Source organism: Aulonocara stuartgranti, assembly GCF_965226115.1.
Source record: "Aulonocara stuartgranti genome assembly, chromosome: 1".
In the NCBI taxonomy this organism is placed as follows: domain Eukaryota; kingdom Metazoa; phylum Chordata; class Actinopteri; order Cichliformes; family Cichlidae; genus Aulonocara; species Aulonocara stuartgranti.
The window spans coordinates 22294579-22311474 of record NC_138939.1 but is presented as its reverse complement, the minus strand read 5'-3'; the positions used below and the strand labels follow the sequence as shown (position 1 = coordinate 22311474).

Genomic DNA, 16896 nt, shown 5'->3' with positions numbered 1-16896 from the left:
CATGTTGTCAATTAACAAACAGGGACCTCGGCAGCATGTGGAAGAACCTTAAATAGCCATGACAGCTTGGCTCCTCCTCCTCATGCTGGTCACCAAGTTGTGGTTGTGTTGGTCACAGAATAAGCTGTTTGGCATTGGCAGAGAAGATCTGGCAACGCAGACACTCAACTCTGCTGCTCAACCCACATTTTTCTTTCAAATGTGGCACTAATCAAGAGAAAATAAACAGGCTTTCCAACGGTATAAAATTCAATGCCAAGAAGCATCGTTACAACAAAGAAACAATCGATCAAACGCAAATTTCCGTACTTTTTGTGCCACGTTTAGCTGTCATGTCACACAGTAGAAATGAGATGTCAGGTGAGCACCGTGAAGCTTTCCAGGATGATGTGAAAACAGCTTTCTAGTGTCAAACTGCACATTAATCTCCATAGGGATGTTCTTACATCCAAAAGAAGCAGAAATGAGTAAAAACACATATTTTGTATAGAAGAAGGGGAGGGCTTAATCTAAAGACTCGGCGCCAGGGAAGAGATTAAAGCGAAGATAACCACGTCTTCTGCTCAGGTAAATTAAAAGCACCACTTATAACTCAGATGAAAGCCTTAATTGAAAGTTTGTTTACTGTGGGCAGGCTGTGGCTCTGAAGGTATAGCACGATGCAACTAATTCCCAGTGGTCAGACCAGCACTTACATGGCCGCTCACTGTCACAGACGTGCGAGCTATAGTTCAAGCGGCTGTGTGTAAAGTGCTCTGATTAACAGCACCGACTGAGGCGCAGGTGTAGAGCTTATATGTGCAGAGTCGACACCTGTTTGCCTTTTTTCTGAGAGCTGTTAACGCGCCTCACCAACATTTATCTTTCCTTTTTAGTCCAAACAGAACACAAAAACGTTCATTTCGATGAACTCATTGGCCACTTGTCGGCTCTGCACTCGAGCTGACTGCTTATGTGCTCGACATAAGCACAAAACAAGCTTTCAATTCTGTCCTTCAGTCATCGCCATGTTCTTTCACACGCGCTTCACAGAGCGCCTGTAGCTTAGACACTAATAAAGTCTGTCTGCAAGTAATTCTTGATGTTCATGATAATTGCAATACATTAAATTTTATCCTACGGAAGGCAGAGAGCCAAAATGCCGACCTTTAAAACTTCAAATAAAAAACTGCATTTGAGTTATGAGTTCCGGGCTTTCGCCTCCTTCCTTTGATGCCAGTATGTGACCTTACAAGAATAGCTGCCAACTTTCTTCCAATGTGGAAGTCACAAATCTCATATCCATTTGTCAGAAACTATTTTGTGGCGGCGTATGTATGATAAAGCAGTTAAAAAAAAATCTGCTTTAAATTGCATAGAATAGAAAATATCAACCGAAAGTGACACCTGAGAGCAGAAATCTGACATTTTACTTACAGATGACAAAAGAATCCCTGTCAAAACAGTCAATTAAGTTTCTGTTAATCACTCATTTCACCCTCACTGTATCCTTAATAAACATATATTAACAAATACATTACAGGTGTATCCTAAAATGTGTGAAAGGAGGTCCCCGTTTTGTTTGTAATGAGCAAGAACTACAAACAAAACAGTCGCTTATCAAAGTACAGCATCGTAGCTTCATCTCACTCTCTGGTCACTGATGGGATCAACCCTTCAAATATACTACGATGCCAAACTTCTGCTTTTTATTAGAAACAACAAACAAATTCTTCTACAGAGCAAAACTGCATCACACTGGCTGTAACGTAAGTATTTAAACACAGCAGAGATAAAGGGCGCAACAAGAAGCAGAGACTTGCAAACGGGTGAAAAAAATGAAAAAGAAAAAAGGAGAGAAGCACAAAGCAAAGTGCGAAGAAAACCACAGAAGGGTACAGGAGGAGGCCGGAGAGTGGCCTTGCTTTACAATAAGAGGATTACGACGCAGCCCGATAATCCGCCCACAATTCAGCAGGACAACAGAGTGAGCTGGCATCTCATTCAGCCTTCCATGTCTCATCCTTAAAATGAGGCTAATTAACAGCTAATCCTGACCACTGCCAAAATGACCACTGTTTTTGAAGATGGGATATGGGAAGGACAGTTTGAAGAAAAGGCTAATTTAGCTGCTTCCCTCATATGTGTTCAGCTCTCACTTTTCTTTGTATACAGACGTTTAACCCGGGTTCGAATTCTGGGTCTTTCTTGGTTTGCTCAGTTACGTTATAGATTAAATGAAAACCAGTTTGAAGAGGTTTGTTTTGTCTACAGTACAGTACAAATATAGAATTTAGCATTCAGAAATAATCTCCTTTGTGGTTTTACTTGTACTTTGACACTGTAGTGTATATCCTGCTTTATACAACTCAAATATGAAAAGATAAGGACCTGCAGCGACACATTTGAACTAAACTAAGTCCTGCGTCACACTGCAGGCCCTCTAATTCTGCAGTCTGCGTATGTTTAACTTGTAATTGTAGCTAAATTTATTGGAGCTATGTAGCAGAGTGACACTAGCTATAAACTGATAAGAGTGCCGAACTCTTCCAGTAAGTCTGGAAGAGTTCTTAGCATGAAAATTCAATTTCTCACCACCTGAAAGCTGCCTTCAAATAGGAACACTTTGAAAAATGAGAGCTAAATTTAGAAAGCTACAGCCTGACATCATAGCAACATGTCTGTGTTTTTTTAATTTTTATGCAGGATAATGACATAAGTTATCGTTTATGACAGCGTCCCAGTTTCCAGAAGATCTGTGAAAGCTGTTTGTTCTTCAGGTCGGGATTGGGCGGCTATGTGAAAAATATGAATCTGAGCACAGAAGCATGCATTACAGAGTAATTACACCTGATGAAGTTCAATTATAGTGCAGCCAAGAATCCAGTGCATGCATGTTAAATGGAAAAGAAAAAATGAGAGGAGCTTGTTAAGATGATTGAGAGGAAGCAAGAGGGAAATGCTGAAGTTTCAGCATGTGAAATGAATAAACCAGTGGTACAGTGTAAGAGACTGTGGGTTAGTCAGTAAAAATACAGGAAATGAATAGACTTGAAGCCAGAATTATGAAATAAGGTGGATTTTCCCCCCTACATTGATTCTCAAACATCGTGTCATACATCATCTGGTTGATTCTCTTTGAGAGTTGGATGTTTGATAAAGAGAAGAATCAAAACTAGGGGTAAAAGCTGATTAAAAACAGTGACCCCAAAACCCTCAGTTTGTCACACAGCCAGCCCAAACGACCCCAGAAGAACAGAGAGAGCACAGCATACCCGACGAGGAGTCGGAGGATTTTAGAGCAAAAGACCAACCATCAGGGGTCATTGACGCACAGTGAGGTAAGCGTAGCTCCACAGGCTTCAGGAACTTTAGGCCGTGAGGTCCACACATCACCAGAGGGCTGAGCAGAGTCTCTCCTGCAAATACAAACACACAGCGGGGTTAAACATTCTGTCACAAACCCACACAGGTATAAAATGTCCTTTTAGCCTAAAGCTTTTGTTGGCTTTTTGCTTCTAGGCATATGAGATTATTTGGATTGGGTTTCATGACAATCTATATAATAAAACAATTTATTGAATCATCATTTTGTTTTGAGATGAAACTGAACTAATAAATGCTCATTTACGTATTTCATCCACCCAACAGCCATTCAATCAATGCAACACCCAAGCAATAGCATCAAATAAGGGATCAGAATCTTTTAATGATCCTGGCCAATCAGCTGAATGCTGCGTTTGTGGCGATTCAAACAGGAAAGCTGCAGAGTGCCATCTGGTGGACAAACTGTGCACAATCAGCACTCATAACATGGTTGAAGGGGGTTTCTCCCGTCTCTTCTTTACTTTAACTAAATGCCAATACTGACAGATCGACAAAATAGTCACCAATAATATCGACCTGCCAATAAATTGGTGAGACTCTAACAACGTGGATGATAATGGCTGCAACAAAGGGATAAAAATCTTTGTGACAGCAGGAGAACCAGCTGTAGACATTTTCAGCAGTCTTCCTTTTTCACACGTAGCATCGGCAGAAAATTGTGGCTTTTATGTTATACTAGTTCTAATAACATATTTTACTCCAACTTCTTCATTTGCTACTGAAACAGCACCAGCATTACTGCCTTTTAAAACAAAACTGATTACAATATTTGGCTCTGATTATTCTCTACCAGCTCCTGAGGGAATTATCTGTCTGCTTAGCTGCTGAATTCTTCTCCATGTTCACCACTAAGTCACCGTCTGCCAGCAGTTTGAGGCTGAGCAGGTAGCGTGCAATGGGTTTTTAGAGATGGTTCACTAAAAACAGCTGCCTGCTGAGTGAAGTCTCACTGTAAAGCTAAAAGCAGCTGCAGTTTCAGATTCTCTGAATGTGCATCACTAAAACGTGAACCATTCTACGCTGTCACATATTTCCACATAATCACTGGTCACACTGATCTAAGAATATAAAGTCTGCCTCTACCATCCAGTCAACCTGCAGAGCTTACATCCATTTCTGTCCAGAATCATATAAATAATGGAGTTAAGACCTTGAGACAATTTCATAAAACTAAGGTATCTATTGATTTGTGTGGTTACAGTGGATTACTGTGTTACAAGGACTGATCTAGAGCTTCATTACATGGTGGAATGGGATCTTCTTAAACTCAAAAAGCAGTGACATACTCCACAGGAATGAAAGCTTCACCTCTTCATTTTTTTCGTCAATGGGGAGGGCAATAAAGAAACTACCCTACCATTCAATTCAATAAAAAAAAAAAAAAACTGGACTGGACTCATAACAGCCTCATCAAGGAGAGACAGAACAGACTGTTCTTTCAGAGGATACTCAGAATCATTCCTTTTGTTAGGGCGTTGATCAGTAAGATGGATATATGGCGGTACATGTGGACAGCACTTATGGACAGCAGAAGAACAAAAAGCCTCCAAAACAAAAACAAAAATACATTTTGTTTTCTTTCTTCCTCCATTTTTTTTTAACATCTTACCTTTCTCCTTGTCGAGTGGCGGCAGAATGCTGTTGTCTCGACAGACCTTGAAGTAAATCTCTTGCTCCACGCCGTCGGGGATGGCACCCTGCGGGATAATGATGCTGACACCTGTCTCGATGGAGCTCAGAACGCCACCGTTAGAGTTGAAGATACCACGAGCTGTTGCCACCACAGTGTGACCTTCGTCTTCATCTTCATCATCCTCTAGGGCACTGGGGCTGGGAGACAAACGGCTTTAGTGTCACACTGTTATATTTAATAATAAACCTTTAAATTTACTCAGACATAGCTTCCTACCTCACAGGGATGGCCTTGGGCATGGCGTTTACGTTGTTCTGCTGGTATTTGGATCGGGGGTCCGTTGTGCGTGTGAAAGTGTCCAGGCCACTGTCTTGGTCTGTGTTATGGGGCTGTGGGGGTACCTGAGGCTTTACCGGGCTCGAGCTCTGTTACAGATGCAAGAGGTTTAAATGGGACACTTTATTCATTTAAACATTTTAGAAATTTTAGCATATGCCACCAACATTTCAGAAAAACCTGTTGGTCATTAAATTTGAAAAAACACTGGAAACTTTTCTTTACGTTTTAAAAAACTGTATTACCCTGTTCATGATTTTAATGTGACACGAAGGCTGACAGCCGAGGTTACATTAAGAGCGCCATTTGACTTTGATTCAAACACACATTGATTTTAAAGCTTGCAACCTCCCCTGCACCATCATATATTTGACTCTGTGAGACCTCGGGCCAAAATCGGTTTACCTTGGGAGCACTCTCAGGCTTGTCATTGGACAGGAGGTTGTGGTTGAATTTAGGACTGTCGAACTTGCGCGAAAAAGGCTTGGCAGAGGTGGTGTAGGGCTTGGGCGCAAAGCGGTTGTAGGTGGATGTGGGCAAACCCCCAGTGCTAGTGACCGTCTTTGGAGGCTGTTCACTGGTGCCATTGACTGGAGACTTCTCAGGGAAACTCTTGTGAGGAAGAAAGTTGGTCTGGACCGTGTCCTCTCGAGCAGGAGGCTTGGCTGTAGAAGAGCAACGCACATCAGCCAAAAAAAAGCTCTACAGTACAGAACACAAGTGTATTTCCCCTTTGATCGCGATCTTATATGGGATAAAAATCCTGACTACTGTCAATTTTACCATCAGGTGAGGGCTTGGGCAGTATGGCCGGTGGCACAGCTGGTGTCACTTGGGGAACTGGTTCATAATTTTTCTCCAGTGGACTTGGTTTCTCCACTGAGTCCATCCTACATCACAAAATGAAAAGCATAAGTTAGATAGAAATATAAAAAACATTAAGGAAAAGAAAAGAAAAAAATATGGAAATAATAGGGAAAGTGAGAATCACCTGGGGAAGCTGTGGCTGGACTGTGCTTGTGGTTGGGGTTTATTGGAGCCAACCTGCAGTCTGTCAAAGTAAGACAACTGTTTCCTGTAGTAGTCCTCATCCTCATCAGGGTCATAATGGTTGGAGCGCACGATGTCATCGGATCCCTTGGACTGAGGCTTCTGAGGCTCTGGCCCTCTGCTGGTGTAACAACACAGTCCAGAAGGTAAAACACATGGCAGAAGTTAGAGCAAAGCAGATGAAAAGGAGTTTACAATACAGAGCCAAAATGAAACTGAGACATTTTGAACAGCAACTATAGGCTTACCTAAAGGTCTTCTCTTGATCCAGGTTGCTCAGAGAATTTGCTTTAGGGATTACTCCACCAGCTTTCAAGGGCAAATCTGCAGCCTGAAGCAGGAAAAGCAATGAAATTTATCAGAGGGATAAAACAAATGTTTTCTTCTTCTAAGCTGCTAATTTCCTAAAAGTTGAAAGTAACTTGAAGAATTGGAAATTCATATCATGCCAGTTTACCTTATTCCCAAATGAATCCCCGACATCTCTGGCTCGGTCCACGGACACAGAGCGTTTGTTCTCAAACATTTTGACCCTCGTCAGTACTGACTGAGGCCGCATGGCTGGATCTTCCTCCTGCTGCTCATCTCTTGCAGGTGCAGCTTTTGGAACATCAGCAGGTGAAGGTGAGGGAGTCTCGACTTTATGAAGGGTGGGGCTAGATTCGAAGTTCACTGGAGCAGGATCGTACTGCTGAGGTTTGTAGCCTTTCTGCTGCGATGCTGGTCCCTGGTTATAGGCCGGCCGCTGGGCAGCGGGTTCTGGTGAGCGGGCAGCTGAGGGGTATGTGCTCAGGTGAGAATTTGGGTCATAGTGCAATTCAGACGGCTGAGGAGGAGGCGGAAGATCATCGTAACGGACAGGTGCTGAAACTGTCGGTTTGCCGTAGCGAGGTCGTCCGTCAAATCCCTGCTGAGGTGGCGGCTCGTCGTAGCGCAGTGGAGGGGTGTAATGAGAGTCGGGGCCCTCGCCGTAAGGAGGACGGGGATCGTAGGCCTGGGTGTTGGCAGTAGAGAACGGCTGGTTGTAGGGGTTCCACGGTTGCTGGTCATAGTGAGGCACGCTGTTGTCATAGCTCTCATAGTTACGGTACTTTGGTTCCTGGTAGCCAGCGCCGACACCACTGCTGCTGATGTCATACCGACTGGGTGGGTGGTCGTAATCTCTGTACGGCTGCTCGTCAGGGTGATAACCCTGCTGAGGGTTGTACGTCACAGGCTTCATGCCGTGACCACCTCTGCCTATGTTGTCTGTGCTGTACGGATCCTTCTGAAACATCTACCGAAGAAATACACAACAAAAAAAGGAGGTTAACAACGTCACAGGTTCCAACATATACTGCAAAGATGTGAATTATGTGAAATGGAAAACTGGACACACGCAGACTAAAGAAAAAACAAATCTGCAAAATGAATTGCAGAAGACGAAACGAGAAGGGAAAGACCTGAAATAGAGAAACTGAGAGGGAGGAGTTACTAGTCAGATAATATATTAGATTTAACAGAAATTGCAGCACAGCCAAATACTCCAGCTTAAAAAAATAATTAAAAAAAAAAATCGCAATGTACCACAGAAACATTAACAGAGTTTAAATAAAGAAAGAATAAAGTTTTTGAAATACGCAACAAAACAATGGGGTTCATTTTTCTCACCTTCACTAAAAAAATGAAAATAAAATTACAAAATTAAGCGCGTATAACGCTTAATTAAAACTCCTTTCACTAATTAGAAAAATTATTTCTGGTTGCTTCAGGCATGACGTGCCGATCTGTAGTAAACAAACGGGAACGAAAAAAATGTCACCCACTGTCTTGGTGCAGTCGCAAAACAACAAACAGTATTTAAGGACCGAAGCACAAACTCCTTTTACAGAAGCACATTTAAAAACCCTGACATTTAAGAAGTAACCATTAATTCTCCATCAACAGCTAAACACAGTTTCTGTTAAAGGTTATCATGGCCAAATGTTTTCTCCTCATAGATACATGCGGGACAGGAGGAAAATAAAGTTTCAGGAAAATGAATGGCTACTTTTACAAAGAAACAATCCATTCAGTCTGCACTGATAAACACAGCCCAAAGAGATCTGCTGCTATTGGTTAACAGAGGCAAACGCAATGTAGCCATGCAAAGAATATAAGCAAAAGTCAGAGCTGCAGGATATCCACTGCTCTTCTACACGTAGGCCTATCAGCGCAGCCATCACCCTTCAAGCCCACTGTTGTTTACCAGCATCTGCACACACACATTTGCACCCCCACACCACACACACACACACACACACATATATCTGTCTCTTCTGGGCAGCACTGTGGTCAGCAGACATGCAGGGCAGAAGAAAAGAGAGGGAAGCGTGGCAGCAAGAGGAAGATAGGAGGACAGGCAGCAGTAGCAGCAGCACAGAAGTTCAGCCAGGTCAGACCGAGCTGAGCCGAGCCGAGCCGAGCCGGGTCACGGAGCATCCAGTGACGATCAGATGGATACCTTTGGTTCTGAACTGCCCAGTCCAGACTGTAGAGGTTCTGGCGAGATGCTCTGAGGTGCTACCTCAGGTGTGGGCCTTCTAAGTGAGCCAGCCTCTGGGATGGGGCTTGACTGGCTGTAGGGAGGTGCAGGAGACTCAGAGCTCAGAGCCCCTACAGTTTTTACAGTAACGTCGACAGCAGGGGGCATTGTCTCAGCCTTGGGCTCAGGCTGCTGGGAGATGCTAGGGACAGCAGCGGCCTCTGCTTTCTGTGAAGTGGTTCAAAAATGTTTAATAACATGCGCTGACACACTGTGGTGAAGTACAAGTGTTTCTACCTTCTCAGCCCCCCCTACAGTGGTCTGCTCTTTGTTTACCCCTACAGTTTACATTGATACAAACAGCCTATCACTCGCCGCCGTATTTAACAGTAGCTACAGATCAACCAATAGCAAGTGAGGGTTAGGAATTAGCAGCAGGACAAGTTTTCAAGGTTAGGTGATACTAACTCGAGTTTAATTCTATGGTTACAATACAGTAAGTCGTTTTCTCCCTTTTCATGTTCATTAACACATCATGAGACGACAAATGCTTAGACTGTAATATCACAACTACCAATAGAGTAGTGATAAATACATTTCACAGGTACACTGGATTAACACTGGCATTTCCAACATGCACATAATACTTTCTGGTGTCATATTGTCACAGTCCCAATCATAGGTAGAACAAAGGCAGGAAGTGCACATAGGTGAATACTGATACAGACACTTAGACAGACAGAAGTGGGATTTTTTGGCTCTTTTTTTCCCCTCACTCAGTGACATTAGTAATAGTCACACTAATAAGACAGCTTGTGGTAATACAGAGTGCAAGAGTAATAGTAAAGGTATGAAGTCTTCTCCTCTTCAAAATTAAAAAAAAAAACAAACAAAAAAAAAAACACACGCCCACAAATATCAGTCAAACACACACATAGAGGCAAATAGGTAAATAAATACTATAATAAATAAAGATATATATTTCTTTATAGTTGCGCATATATATATATATATATATATATATATATATGTATTATGATAAATACCTGACCACAAAAGTTTTCACTTTCCCGTTGATATTGTTTTATAACAGTTAATAGATTAACTGCAAATACAAAAAAGTGACTTCAATAGCGCCTCCAGAAAACCCTTCTAACGCACACCGCGTCCTCCAGACAACAGGGGAGACGTACAGGTCTCAGAAACGCTACCTGCTGCGGCGCTGGTGCCTTGAAACCGGCCGGGTCGATGCGGTTCAGGGGGTCCGGCTGCACTGTGTGCGGGTAGCTGACATAGCCAGGGGGCTCTTGGATGACAGGCGGGTCCTCACGGACAGGCTCGGAGGACCGCGTGATGGCAGGCTCCGTGGGTGGACCCACGTCATCGTTCAGCGTTTCATCCAGCTCCTGGTCGGTGTAGGCTCCTCCCTCTGTGTCTGTGTCCTCATAATCGGAGGTGTGGCGGCTGTCGGTGCTGTACATGGAATACTCACTGCCTGGCGCCGACAGGTAGGAAAGGCGGTCGTCATGGATGTCCAGGTCATCGTCGCCAATTCCATCAGCCTGTGAAATAAAGAATACAATGAGAAGGGGACTGAGATAAGAGAAATCTCATCAATATCGTGTACGTGTGCGCATGTCTTACCTTGCCCTCTGAAACCCACACCAGCTGGTTCTGCTGCTGCTGGATTATTTCTTTCAGTGCTCCAAACCAACCATCGTTCATGTTGTTCAAGTTAATGGTTGCTGAAGGCAGAAAGAGGGAGGGGCAAAAATGAAACTCTATCCACTCACACAATTATATAAAAAAAAAAAAAAAAAAAAAAAAAAAAACCATTTGTATCACTTATTCCTAGAAATTAAGTTTTGCACGCTGGAGCAATATGACTCTGGACTAGAAACTAAACGACAGTCATTTTCTCCACTGGTGACCCAGTATGTATGCTGTTACAGATCAATAACCAGATAAACATCCTGATTTTAAAAAGAGGCACAGTTGCACAATAATGTTAAGAAAGATGATTTATGAGAAGAATGTGTGCTTAAGCCTGAATGGAAGCTGATGGCAACGCTCTCTCGGCCCGCTCGGTTTATCTTCAACAGATGCTCCTCAAACATGGTTAGAGCACATCCTTTGACAGGGAGACTGCACGCTGAGAAAGAGGCCTGGGGGCACACTTGTGAGGACTTTAACAGAACAGGGTCAGGCACAACAAGTGCGCTGTTGCGACAGCAGCCGGCACTGCAGCTCTCACTTGTCAACTGTGTGAAATTCGTCTTTGCTCCCTGTGAAATCTCCCACTTAAACCCTCCACCCCTCCCGCCCCGTGGATGAACCCTTTTATTCCTTCCACTGGACTCACTGGTGAAGAGGTGGTGGTTGTTCTTTCTTAACTTGAGGGCTCGATCATAAAGCTTTCTTGCGCTCTTCCTAGACTCGGGGCAGAGCCGTGTCCTCATGTTCTTGATGCCCTGCTTTGTGTCCGGGTTGAGAAACACCACAATTGGATACCACTGAGCGTAGTTCAGTCGGTCCACTGCATTCGGGGTTATATCCAGCACCGCATGCTTGTCCTTCAGGTACAGACAAAAAATAAAAACAAAAAACACGCTTTATAAATGTGATTATTTGCCATTTAAGGACTGAGTCTCCATAAAGTAGAATTTTGTGAACCATCTTTTCCACTATTCACAAACAGGCAATCTTGAGTTTAGCACATTACTTTGGGTAATGTATAATTTCCTTGAGTGAACACCAGATGGCAGCAGTGAGCTGAGCATGTTATTGGCTTTCCTTTCAATGTTTTTAAAAATCACCAAAACAAATGGGCAACAAAGACATTTTCTATCCACAATCCTCCATAATTTCAAATCAGTACAAGTGTATATTTCATTTCAACTCACTCGATCAATGATCTGCTTAATTGTGTGCAGGCGGATGATGCCAGAGCTCTTCTGGTCTGTTCCTGCATCCCTGGGTTCACTCTCTTTGGAAGACAAACGGACAGAGTCACTGCATCACATCAACAAAAGAGAACGACACCAAGAAACACAGGCTGTGCCCCAATTAGACATCTTTGTAGCGTGCAGTTGTCGACTCCCATAAATAGAGCAGTTAAATAGGGAATGACGATCTTCGTACAGGAGAGGACAAGTGTACGTTTATACAAACAGCTACGTAATAAAACACAAAATGAGGACAGCAGCCAACTCATGCAACGGTCATTACGGATTTTTGGGGAGGTTCGGGGAATGAAATCCAGCGTTAAAATGTGTGTGTGCAAGTGCATGTAGCAGTTTAAAACATGGTGCAGGAAATGTGTTACGTGAGGAACACTGACATTAAATAAGCACATACAATAGCAGGAGGGTCATTTGGGATTAATGAGACTGAGGTGCCATTGTAAGCCTAGAGGATTTAAGCAAGGATGTGAAGAGAGGTTTATAATTTAAACAAAGACAAGCAATTGCTTCCTGCCTAGAAATGCATAGAAAGGCTCAGAAGAGGGCAGTCAGCTCACCACAGGAGGCTTAATAGATAGCAAGGCCTCAAATACATCATAGAGCCCCATCTAGTAGCATCTAAGCTCTGCAATCATTGGCTGTAACTATCAAAAGGGTTTTATTAAAGGGCAAATAAACATAGCCATTCATGCACAGGTTCAAGCATATGCAGCGATGTTAAAAGTAAATGCTAAAATCAATAGTTCTTTTTCTGCCATTCTAAAAAGGCCAGTAAGTGAGACATCTATTCATTTTCAGTCACTAAATAAATCTGTTATTAAATCTGCAATGGGCGCATGCAGAGAAACAAGACACTGACACTAGCTGTCAAAAGAACCACAAATGTATTGAAAACCTTCTTTGCACCACCAGTAAATTATGACAGTATTTTACATTTTCCTGCTTTCGATCGTCCACTTACTTGAATCCAATAATAAAGCAAAACGGCCTAAAAATAAACCTTAAAACTTGAGCAGTTTTCCTAATTGGCACTTCCATTTAAAAGCTTTTCGCCCATATTCAACAAGAGTGTTTGTACCTGAAAAAAAAAAAAGCTCAGACTTTAGACTGCTCTAAATACTCCAGTTCTTTTTTTTTTTAATACTCTTGTTTCTGTATGTCAGTGAGAGAGGATATCCTCTCACTGACATGGCCATTTCAGGCACACAGCTCTGGCTGATGATGAACTGAGGGGCTCCACCAAGACACGCCGTGTAATAAAGAAGGAACTGTGAATCATGCAGAGCTACTTTGTTGGAGTCCAAGAAAAAGAAATATGTAGCTGGAAACAAGCATAGTAGGTCCACTTTGATTTTGTGTTTATGAGCCTCCCTTTAAACAGTCACTGTGGTGTAATTAATGGGCAAAAAGTGGGTGATGAAAGTACAAATATGCTTAGTCAAGTAAATCCTGATCTTCAGTCATACCTTTTACGATCATCAATACTGTTATGGTTATCGTTACTATGATTATTATCAGTATTTGCACATGAGGTTGTCAATGTGTTTTTCAAATACCAGCTCAGTCTCCACTGCATGTTAAACTGCACGGCTCGTCATGCAGCCTTGCTGTTGTCATTCAACATGAAACCTGCATTTAGACGGAGAATAGCACTCGATTTAATTCGAACAAAAAAATGTTGTTGTGTGCAGGAAGCACGCTTTTTGTCATTCACTTGCACATGCTAATCTCTTCTGCAACTTAGGACAAGAGAAGCTATCACGATGACACACAGGATCAGAGACGTCAATTGTGCAGACTCTATAACAGCAAAAAGTTTATTCTCCACGTTTGAATTAAACAGAGACATGCACTACAAAGCTGCGAGTCAGTACAACATAATATTTCTTTTGTCTCGAGTCTCATGTGTCAAGTTTTGCAAGATTGTGCGTCACTGGCCGAAATGTAATAATAGAGTTACTCCCAAATGTGATGACAAAAGAAAATTAAATAAAGTGCTATTCCCTAATATGCATAAACCAGGCAATAGCTCTTTAAACATCTACAGAATAGGGAACTAGCCACCAAACACTAGTTTATAGATTATCTGCCATTCACTCAATTAAATAAAAGAAACAAAACTTGATGCACCAAGTCACATACTTTCCCCTCCTTGTTGCTGATGTGTTTCTGAAAAGAAAATACAGTTACACAAACATCACTGAGTTGTGCAAATGAACATCAACGACTGGAAACAGTTGTGTGGATGTGTCTGCTGAACATGTGTTTGGGTACATTGGTGCATGTGCGGCTCTGCACTTCAGGTAATTGAATTTCAACACCGAGTATTAAAATGAAAACCGCACATTAAAAGATGCTCGAAATTTCTACAAGTGAGAGGAGGTGGATGACGAGTGTTTAGCTCTGCTTGGAGTATCAAAGAGTGAAAGATAAACAGAGGAAATGGAAGACTGAAAGAGTGACAGGGGAAATAAACACAGCTTGACAAACCTGACTAACAGGCCTATTAAAAGAACAGGAAGTAGGTAGTAATAGGAGGAGGAGGTCATCTAGTAAAAAACAAATTCACTAGGCAAATGTTTTGTAAAGAAATCCAAACTGCGCCCTGTGAATAACGACTATTTTAATCCCCAACTTCTGATAATTATGTAAAATTAATTAAATTAAAACAACATTTTTATATATCCTTAATAAGGACCTTATTTATCTAAATAATCAGTGTGGATTTTTAAAGATGTCGCATACATAATAAGAACACAACAGTGACTTTAACATCTACTCGCTACTAATCATTCCTGTGAGAACTGCATGCTGAGATTTAAGCAGCTTTCAGCTTTGGCGTGTGTGATGGGTGATTACGGTCTCGATAAAACGGACAGAGAAACATGAGATATTAGACATGAGGGTACTTTGTTACTTACTGGCTAGCTCAAACACTTCGGGCGCCTCCCTGGCCAGTTTCTCTCGGGCCACGTCTGCGATCGGCCCAAAGATAACCACAGGTCTCAGGAACCCAGCTGTATCACAACAACATCACGTGTGTGTTACACATATCACATCACAGTCAGTTCTTGTAGACGTGTTCAATACATTTGGTGTAAAACCACACAGATTCAAGACCTTACATGGCCAGAGGAGAAAAGTGAAGCTACACCGTTAGTGCACTGACATAACTGGTACACGCCAAACTATCCAAGCTTTGCTTATACAAAAAGCCTACCTTTGTTTTGTGTACATGTATTTTTCAGTGTTTACAAAGCAAATCCTAGTTAGCGCTACCTCACAAACCTAAAAATTTCTTAGTCCTACAGTAAAGAAGAAAGCATAATAAGGATGAAAGCCTCCCATTTTATTGCTATAACTGCCTTTGGCTTCTGTACTCTTACCTTCCCTCAGCACCACCCTCTCGTAGGCAGGGAACTTGGTCTGAACAGGCTGGGCTGACAGGTCCTCCCTGCTTTTCCGCAAATTCCTCTTGGAACTCCGCAGCCCTCTGAACCTCCAGAAGTCAGCTCTGTCGCCCCCAGGCGTTTTAGGAAGGGTGTACTGCACACTGGATAGCTGCTCGGCTCTGGAAAGGGAAGAAAAGGTGTAAAAGTGTAAAACTTTACACTGACCAGAGAGACAAGTCACGGTAACATACTCCTACTGTAACTGCAACAATAATGTAGAGCACTGAATGCTAACTGGTTATCCAGTTATGATGGTCTTTATGGATTTGCCATCACATTAGAAGTTAAGCTGACCGGTGTCTGCGTCATTAAAAGCCCTGTTTGTACAGCTAACCAACCATCTGAGTTAAGCTGAGCAAGTCAGCAGGCCCAGGTCATCATTGGTGGGGCTGATATGATAATTTAATCATAAATTGTGATAAATGTGTGAAATACAGTAGATCATAAAATTAATTCTTCAGATTTATATTGCTTTAATTCCTCTACCTGCATTGTTAGCCCACTCATCAAATGCCAGAACCAACTGTATGTGTGCCATGAAACATCTTTTACCTATTCTTGTTGGGGATTATGCCTCTTTCCACTTCCTGGTGGTTCTTGCCGATACGGATAGCGAGCCAGGAGCCTAATTTGCCGTTATAGAGTGTGTCTACCACACGGAAAACCTCTCCCTTGTTAAAGCTCAGCCCATATGGTGACTCTTTTTCATATTCAAAATGCGTTCGAATGTAGAAGGAGTCGCCCACATCAGATTCCACTATCCTTCGATACACTGAAGCCAAAGCAGATAATAACACAGAGGATTAGTTTTGACGTACAATCTTTCATGTTTACAATACAAAACGCTACTCGACGCCATCATCCCTTACCATCCTTTTTCTTCTGAGCCAGAATAGTAACGTCATCTCCTTTTGGAAGATCGAGCAGAAAAAGCACAGCCTCTTCCCGGATGATGTTAGCAAAGTCCACATTGTTCACCTGCAGAGGCAGAAGAAATGAACTTAATGAACGACAAACAGCACAAGCCAACTCAAGGCTAATATTATTTTTAATAATGGCTGTTAAACGCTTATAAGAGCTGCTGAAAGCTACTGGATTTAAGTTTACTTGGTTACACAGTTGCCTCAGCAACTTTATTTGTTGACTACAACTCATCTGATTTCTTAGGGGATAAAAAGGAACAGAAGAAAGGAAAGCATTCCCCTTTTAACCGAGCAGCCACCCCCTCTTCTCCTGCTGCTGCCCTTAAAACAATAGCTACTGTTTATTGACTCTGCTTGAGGGGCAGCAGGGGAACCAGAAACACATGGACTGAGTCACTGAACCACAGAAAGACACCTTTATTCTTCTCAGAAACAGAAGGGCTTGACGTCTTTATCTCCAGCTAGCACACCATGACCGAGGGGAAACCACCAAAGATTGGAAACAATGTCCTGGAAGTCTCTAAGATCTGTTTGTACAGCAGGGAGAACACAGGCACAAAAGAGGTCTACAGTGTAGAGTGGGAGGAATAGAAGACACTGTTTGTTCATTAAGAGAAGAAGATACCAAAATGGTTTAATAGGTAAACAGTTTCTAAATGTTAGTCTCAAT

The 16896-nt window shown here is 42.4% G+C and overlaps 2 protein-coding genes across 10 annotated transcripts in view; one reads left to right on the top strand and one right to left on the bottom strand.

Moving 5' to 3' along the window:
• Positions 1-16896, bottom strand: part of tjp1a (tight junction protein 1a) — a 104113-nt gene that overhangs the window by 2509 nt on the left and 84708 nt on the right. For 5 of the 9 annotated variants that reach the window (XM_082528305.1, XM_082528309.1, XM_082528312.1 and 2 more), the window contains 17 exons: positions 16173-16281; positions 15856-16075; positions 15238-15422; positions 14773-14868; positions 11792-11874; positions 11251-11461; positions 10533-10633; positions 10100-10450; positions 8868-9116; positions 6843-7661; positions 6634-6716; positions 6327-6506; positions 6119-6225; positions 5741-6000; positions 5276-5424; positions 4976-5196; positions 3255-3398 (listed from right to left, as the gene is read on the bottom strand). In XM_082528305.1, coding sequence (XP_082384431.1) covers positions 3255-3398; positions 4976-5196; positions 5276-5424; positions 5741-6000; positions 6119-6225; positions 6327-6506; positions 6634-6716; positions 6843-7661; positions 8868-9116; positions 10100-10450; positions 10533-10633; positions 11251-11461; positions 11792-11874; positions 14773-14868; positions 15238-15422; positions 15856-16075; positions 16173-16281 — 3568 coding nt within the window. The remainder of the gene's footprint in view (positions 1-3254; positions 3399-4975; positions 5197-5275; positions 5425-5740; positions 6001-6118; positions 6226-6326; positions 6507-6633; positions 6717-6842; positions 7662-8867; positions 9117-10099; positions 10451-10532; positions 10634-11250; positions 11462-11791; positions 11875-14772; positions 14869-15237; positions 15423-15855; positions 16076-16172; positions 16282-16896) is intronic. The other 4 variants (XM_082528307.1, XM_082528308.1, XM_082528306.1 and 1 more) reach the window with 4 other exon arrangements.
• Positions 1-16896, top strand: part of LOC309703837 (uncharacterized protein) — a 435129-nt gene that overhangs the window by 389941 nt on the left and 28292 nt on the right. The gene's annotated exons all lie outside the window — the stretch shown is intronic.